Genomic DNA, 8,053 nt, shown 5'->3' on the forward strand with positions numbered 1-8,053 from the left:
AGTGGACTAAAATTGCTAAGTATTTTAAAGGGAGAACAAACACAAATATAAAAAATAGATTCCTTGCTTTACAGAGACAAGGTAAAAAACCTATCGAAGAGCCAAATGATGAAACCCAGAAGGAAGCGAAGGAAAGAGTGATTCTTCCTTCAATTCTCTCGCTGGATAATTATGTGCCAATTAAGCACAAAACAATAGAGTCAATAATTAATATCACTAATCTCTAAATATACTAGAAAAATTGTAAGTAATAATAAAAACTATACTATTGTATTAACCGAAGTTTTCGAAATTAAGATTTTTTTTAGATATAGTTCGACATTCCAAATTTTAAAGATTCAAGTATTCATTGACAAGAATTAGTGAAATATTGAATCCTTTTCCAAATGTAATTTAATTTGCTCCGGAAATATACCGCCTCAACGATAAAAAAGCAAGTAGATTACAAATTAGTTATTGTTGCAAGATGCATAACAATAGACATCGTCAATTCATTTAATTGAATAAAATATTTGAGATCAAAATCAAATTGAACTTTATTGAAGCGCTAATTCAATGTATAATATCTAATAAGTGTATGGAATATAATGAGAGAATCAATCTCTATAATTCATAAGAAAACATCTTGATTAAAAAATATCAATTTTGAATCAATTACCGTACATCTCACTTAATTTATATTGCATTTCACTATAAAATATTTTAAAAATACTGCACTTCTTGGTTTGAAGGATAATATCTTGAGCAAGAAGAGAAAAGTTCTTGATTCGTGGAACCTATATACCATAGTTAAATTTAAGATGCCCAATACAAAGGATCTCAAAGTTTTTGGGAAAAAAATCACCTTGAAATTTTTTACAGGGGAAGAGAGTTGTTCATTTCCATCATTTACGGGTTTCAAGTATAAAATATTCCCACGTCCTGTAAAATCAACAGTTCTACAACTAAATTTGTGTCTCCACAACGATGTAAGTGAAAGTATTAGCATGGGTATTAAAAATCTTTACTCCAAGCATCTTAATTCGTATTTTTCATTATACTACGATATTGTTTCAAATTCTCGTACAATTATTGCTGATTTTATACCAGATAAACCAGTTTCCGGCTGACTATTTATCACTAATGACACTACAACATGTACAGTATCTGCTCAGGTTACTCCAAAATTTGAATTCTCGATGTCTCAAAATTTAACTTATATAGGAAAGCCAAACTTATCATTTAAGTTTGGATTAGGTACATTTCCAGTAAGAAAATCTTTGGATGAACTCTTTTCTTCAAAATTCTCCAATTTTTGTTAATTTTTAATAAAATTGTTTCTAAATGTATATAATTCTTATAAGAATCATGACTTTTTTATAATTGTCCAAGAAAATCTCTTGATTTTTTTTCATGATTTTGATTTAAGAGCTATAATCGAAAGATTGAAACGGATCCTTAACTAACTTGCAGAAAGCTTGTATTGTAATAGAAAAAATTTGAATTATTAAAAACTATGGAAATAATATATCGCTTTAAACAAAAACAAATACAATAATTCTAACATGTATACATAATCAAGCCAATTAAATCATGTCAATTGCACCTTTTCGTTTCTTAATTTGATCTTTTCCTGAATTTGCAATGAAAGGAGTTCTTGCTTCATCTTGCTGACTAGAATTTCCATTTCTAGAAGCAAATCCAAAGTAATAAACTATTACGCCAATTATTGCAATTAAAATAATCCAAATTCCTTTACCAACTGAAATAAATCCAGTTCCTGTAACTTGAGCAAATGCATAATTTGACGAATACAAAATATTGTCAAAAGAAACGTAAATTTTGTAAGATCCCGGATTTAATTTTGGAGAAATGCAAGTTATTGAGTGAGCATTTGTTGAATTGGCTGTTACAACTACGTTTTCGAATTTACAATAAGCTTTAAGCGGTTTAAATCTTGGTAATGGCTTTATTTGAATCGTTACTTTTTCATTTCCAGTGGAGAGCAAATCAGAAGGAGGCGTATCAATTACGAATGGGACAGGAACATAGCATTCAGTTATACCATCTCCATAAAGTCCGATTTCGCATTCACATTTTCCAGGATAAACACAACTTGCGCTTTCATTGCATTGATCAATACACTTATAACATCCCTTTCCATTTGGATCTCCGAATGGAAATCCATCCATACATTTACATTTATTATCAACAATGATGGTGTTAATTCCGGCGCATTCATCATAATCATGATATCCTGAGAGATCTGGAACTCTTCCATTAGCATTTCCCATCCAGTTTCCATATCTTTCCTTTTTTTCAAAGCAGATCAACGAAATTAACATCATCAAAAATGAAATTATTCATATAATACATCTCAAGGAAAATGCACTAAAATCCTTAACAAAAAGCTTTTATTAGGGTTGCTAATTTGGATGATCTTTTTGGATCATCCAAATTCGAAAAAACCCAAAGATCATCCTAAATTCGAGTTTTGGATTTTTAAAACAGGTATAAATACCAATCAAACCATTATTATTATTAATGAGGAGCATATATTTGATAAAATATCATAACTTAAGGGTCCACTGTAAGGCCAAATAAGGCCTATCGTCGTCCCAAAAATATTGCTCAGGATGGTGTTTTTACTAAGGCCCAAAACTTAAAAAAACACAAAAAAATTAACTTTACTCTTTTGAGATCCTTATCAGATGTGCAACAATTTGATGCAGTATCGCAATTCGAATCCGATTTTTTAATGTAGATGTACTCTAACATTCTTGAAAAAATGCAAAATGATATTAATCAAGCTTTTCATTTCTGTATCATACACGAAACAAAATCATTCATTATACTAAAATTTATCAAAGTTTGAATAATGAAAAAAATAATATCTAAATTTTTACATTGAGTCGGCTATTGATATGGTCAATATTAAATCGTTTAAAAATGGGCATTAGTCAGAATAATACCCACTAAAATACACATTTTTTTAAATTTTATCAATTTGTTTTGGTATATCTTTATGATAATGAATAAAATTCTTATCTTTCATAAGTCAATACATAATTTATGCTGAAACACAAAAAATAACACAAATTTTTGGCCAACATTTCAAAACGAAGGATAATGCTTTGAATATATAAACAATAATACTTTGTCTAGAGAATTAAATTTGTGCTATCCAATTGTCAATTCTTTGAATTTTTTATAAAATGCACGATATTCCGGCATTAGCCTCAATAAATATAAACTACATGCATCACAATATTAGGATGTAATGGCATTAAAGCGAATTTCCTAATTTCTTCTCAATTAAATTCCTAGAAAAACTTAGGAATTAATGATTGGAAATAGGTCAAAAAATTCCTAATATAAAATTTATACTTAAATTAAAATCAAAATTCGAAAATATCTATTTTTCAAAACACGCATCCAGAAGCGAAAAAATTCGAAAAAATCATGTTCTTATAAAAACTCGCTGATTTTGCAATTTTTATGTGATTTGAAGTGATAGAATGTATTATCATCTTACTAAAACATATACTTTATTGTTACATTCACAAAATATTAATCAGAACACTAGGAAAAGTGGATTTTCGAAAAAAGACGATAATGATTATTTGCAAATCGCCTCTCAATTTTGAGAGACTTTCAATTTTTACAGTGGACCCTTAACATTCCCCTATTGCAGGAAGCAAATGCGCTTCTTGAAGCTGCAGTAGCTTTAAAACAGAAGAAATATAGCATGGCGCAAGTATGACGCCAGTTTGCGTCATATTTATCAACTTTTGAATTTAAATAAGACAAAAAATATATTTGATATGTTTTTATTCAAATTATTAACTTTTGGAATTGAATTTATTGCATGACGATTATTTTAATCTGAAAAATTAGTTCCAGCGTCATATGTTTAAATCACTTTCAAATTTATTTAAATCAAATATTAGAAAATAATCATTGATGACGCAATAAAATTTCAAGTATACTCTGACTTTTCAATGCTCGATTTTAAGGTTCCCTTAAAATCAAGCTAATTATTGAAAGTATAGAGTATACGACAAATTTACTCTGACTTTTCAGAGAATTGAGCTGAGGCTCAATTCTCTGAAAAGTCAGAATAAATTTGTATAATAATTTAACTCAAATTGTAAATATATGAAAAATTATTTAAATCAAATATGAAGCATCAATGATTTATCATATAGTGCAAAATTTCAAATCAAATATTTCCATCAAAAAATACTTTTCTATAACCTTAAATACCTCACTTTTCTCTCTTCAAAAAAAAGTTTTATCATGTCAGATAGAAATAATGGTCGAAATCCATACATATTAAAGATTTTACACGCTTTTAAATATTTTTCAGAAGTGTAATCACACCAGGATAGAGTAAATCTGATTTATTATTTTCTCTAAATAACAATTGAAAATACTAACGGTTTAAGGCTTACGTATCAAATTAAATCAATTTTTCATTGGTAGATCACCAAACAATCTTAAAAATAGATATAGCACACACCTGGCAAAGATTAGCTATCACCGTAAAAACATTGTCAAAAAGCCGACACCAAAGCCAAAACCAGAAAAAACACCAACTACTACAAGTTTCCAGACAGATAACACACCTATAAACTGCGCTTGGGAGATATTTAATGTTCAAGAATTATATTCTCCAAATTTTGAGCAGTTATGGTATGAATAATAGAGAATAGATTGTAAATATTTGGTTGTTTATGTTAATTTGTTTTGTTTTCATAACAAAATCAAGTTTTAAACTAGTTTTAAAACGATATCTTTTCTTTCAAAAATTCGTTCGGAGCACTTAAATTGAATCAAATTTTAATAATCTCTCAATTTTTTCAAGACCAAGGTCAATTTTTAGGTCAATTTAGTTTTGACACTATTTGACACATGATAGATTATGTAATAATGATCAATAATTTCCTAATTTCATACGATTTTGGCAGAAATTTTTGAATGATTCACAAATATGATCCAAAAACGATAAATTATAAACTGATATCGTTTTCAAGTCGAATACAAATTTATATTCATTTAAATAGATTCCTATATGATTTTCTCACAAAACATTCATCAAATTTCCAATCTGTATCAATCTTCAATCTAAGGCTATGAACCAACTTAGAAAATTATTTAGCGATTGGTGTTGGCTTAATTATTCCACAATTAAATATGAACCGTTGACCATATTTCTTGAGAAATAATTTCAAATCAATGTTTGCCCTCACTTTCAATGTACTTGAAAGTGCTTTGGAGAAATATTTATGTATACATGTTTAACATATAGCTTAACAATAAGTCTGTATACATAAATAATAATGCAAATATTTTGTAGAATTAATATACATTTCCAGGCTAGATTTCAAGAAAAATGGAAATCGTGATATTCATCATATAATCTACGATTTTATTTACAATTAATTCATAACGTTGCACATTTTTTGGGTCCCACATTTTCTTGAGGGTCCTGAATATTATTTAAAACAGTTGTCCATAGAAACAATTATATATGAAATATTGCAGCTGATGATTTTTTTTTGAATTTTGAATAGTCTACACACTCTTCGCTTCGCTCGGGGCGCCAAAAAGTGACAGGACGAGAGACATAATGGGAAATAATTATTATAAATTATAAAAATTACAAAAGTGACATAGAGGTTTACTTGATTGAAATGTTTAGAATTTACTCATATAAAAAGATCTTGTATAGTTGTATTTTCAGAGTGGCAGCAATAGGTAAGTAGCAAATGAAAGGCAAAAACCATTGTCATCACCCAAACGTCATGCTAATAATACTCCAATTAGGAGTAAAGAAACTAATGAAAAAGTTTCCACATAGCCCAATAAACGAACAGATAAACTCTCCGAATTCTGATTTATACAACCTTCATTGTATTTATAGTGAAACTCTTCTTTATCTACTGAAATCATTTTTTCACTGTAATTTCCTTATAAGTATCAACTTGCCAAATGAATAGTCTTTCATAAAATCGATGAAGAAATGTTGCATGCTAAGATCAGTCATAATGTAAACCTCTCAATTTTATTGTCGTGGGAAGTATCTCAATTCCTTCAAAAAAATTGAAAAACTATTTAATTTTAAAAATATAATACTTTTAATTAGTTAATTAATTGGAGATATTTTTAAAAAATCACTTTTGATAATACTTTTGAGAACTTTAATTAAAAAAATATATTCAAAAATATCCAGGATATCAAGAGGGAATTGTTCCTTATGAGGTATATATTCATACTGTATACCTCATAAGGAACAATTCCCTCCTTAAAACGAGAAAACTTGTTCGAAATTGTTTATCATTTCGAACAAGTTTTCTCGTTTTTAATAAGAAACTAAAGGCTATGAGGCACTGATTATATATTAGTGCCTCACAGCCTTTAGTTTCTAATAGATAGCTGGGAAACTTTCTCCAAATGATAAGTTATTCAGAGAAAGTTTCCCAGCTATCAAGAGGAATTGTTCCTTATGAGTTATATAGTTATGATGTATACCTCATAAGGAACAATTCCCTCCTTAAAATCGTAGACATTTTTATACTTATTAATCAACCATTCAAAATCATATTCCTCTGAAAAGTTATTTTATTAAAAATTTAGAATTTTAATAAATATAGAGTTTGAATTTCATACAATACCTATATATTTTCAATAATGGAATTTGAAAACCATTCTCAAAAGTTCTCAGAAAACCTTTTTTTCATTAATTTTAAGAAATCTGAGTATTAAATTAAGTGATAAATTCGTTTGACACTACTTTAATTTTTAAATTCAAAAAATTATATGTGCTTCTTAAAATGACTCAAAAAAAATTTATTATAAAATAATATATAATATTAAAAATCCCACAACATTTTTTGACTTTACATAATCGTACTTCCTCGACGATTAATTTCCACTCAATTTCTATCGTTGACCGAACTTAGCATGCAACAGAAAAAACATTTTTAGGAACAGATATAAACACAGACCACATTTGCTTGTCAGAAAATTAATTAAACTTGAATTTCTTTTGTTAAGGGTGCACCCGTATGTACGTTTATTTGAGAGGAGGAGGATTACCCTCTCAATTTTGAGGGATTTGTTAGTTTATTTTCTCGATGAATATGCAATAAAATTTGATTTTTACCTTATCAATATACTTCATATAATATACACATGTTCATGTAAAATCTTTTTTCCAAAATCCTCAGGAATTAAGGGATTTTTGAATTTTAAGAATTTTTTTCGAATTTTTTCGAAAAAAAAATATTTTCAGAACAGCCTTAACGGCTAAGATTTAGGAACAATGTTAAGTATCAAAAAGAAAGGAGGTCTGATATAGACAACATATATCGTTGAAGGTTGAAAAAAATCTCTAATATTTGAGCCCAAAATTTCAAATTTTAATTTTTTGAAAAAAGAGGCCACCTGTATGTACGTTTATTTGAGGAGGAGGATTATATTTTTGAAAGGGTGAAACATTATGAATATGTTAATTATATAATAATATGTATTATTATAAAAAAGAAAAAATAAAGCACTTTAATTTTTTTCTTTCTTGATTTTTTACAAAATCTACTTAGAATTATGCAAAATATGACTAAATAATTATAAATTTCAAGTTAAATTTTAATTTCGATAAATAATTTAAATTTCAAAATATCAAGTTCAGTTCGACTATGTATGTAGTAATTCCTCAATAAAGTTCCAAAACCCTATTAAAATATATGAACATTTTCAACATTTTAATGTTTTTATTTAAAAATTTGATGGAATATGAGCTTCAAACAATTATTATGTAAATAAAAATAATTAAATATATGTATTTATTCGTATTACAACCATAGTAAGTCGATTCTTCCTTTCTTCTACTGAGTTTTGAATTTGATTTCGAATTGTAAAGAGATTCAAAGGGAAAATACTAGCGGATAAAAACTACCTCCATGAAAGGGTCATAATGGACTCAAGTTGTATTTTTTGATATTTTTTTGCTTTTCGAGCCTAAATAGGTAGCCAAGATAATGCCTAAAAATAAGGTTCTAAATTCTGAAGT

General features: G+C 27.6%; 1 protein-coding gene and 1 pseudogene across 2 annotated transcripts, besides 2 other annotated features; one reads left to right on the forward strand and one right to left on the reverse strand.

The window, feature by feature from the left end:
• Nucleotides 1-986: 986 nt before the first annotated feature.
• On the forward strand, nucleotides 987-1,301 carry TVAGG3_0268830 (annotated as a pseudogene). The gene has a single exon. A coding segment is annotated over exon 1 (315 nt).
• A 197-nt stretch (nucleotides 1,302-1,498) lies between these two features.
• Nucleotides 1,499-2,318, reverse strand: TVAGG3_0268840 (E set domains family; the record flags this gene model as incomplete). Its single annotated transcript, XM_001297924.2, has 1 exon — nucleotides 1,566-2,273. The coding sequence occupies one exon, from the start codon at nucleotides 2,271-2,273 to the stop codon at nucleotides 1,566-1,568; it is 708 nt and encodes a 235-aa protein (XP_001297925.2).
• Nucleotides 2,319-2,561: 243 nt separating this feature from the next.
• Nucleotides 2,562-3,653: a mobile genetic element.
• Nucleotides 3,654-7,037: 3,384 nt separating this feature from the next.
• Nucleotides 7,038-8,053: part of a mobile genetic element that runs on past the window's edge.

Source organism: Trichomonas vaginalis, chromosome V (assembly GCF_026262505.1).
Source record: "Trichomonas vaginalis G3 chromosome V, whole genome shotgun sequence".
Taxonomy (NCBI): domain Eukaryota; phylum Parabasalia; order Trichomonadida; family Trichomonadidae; genus Trichomonas; species Trichomonas vaginalis.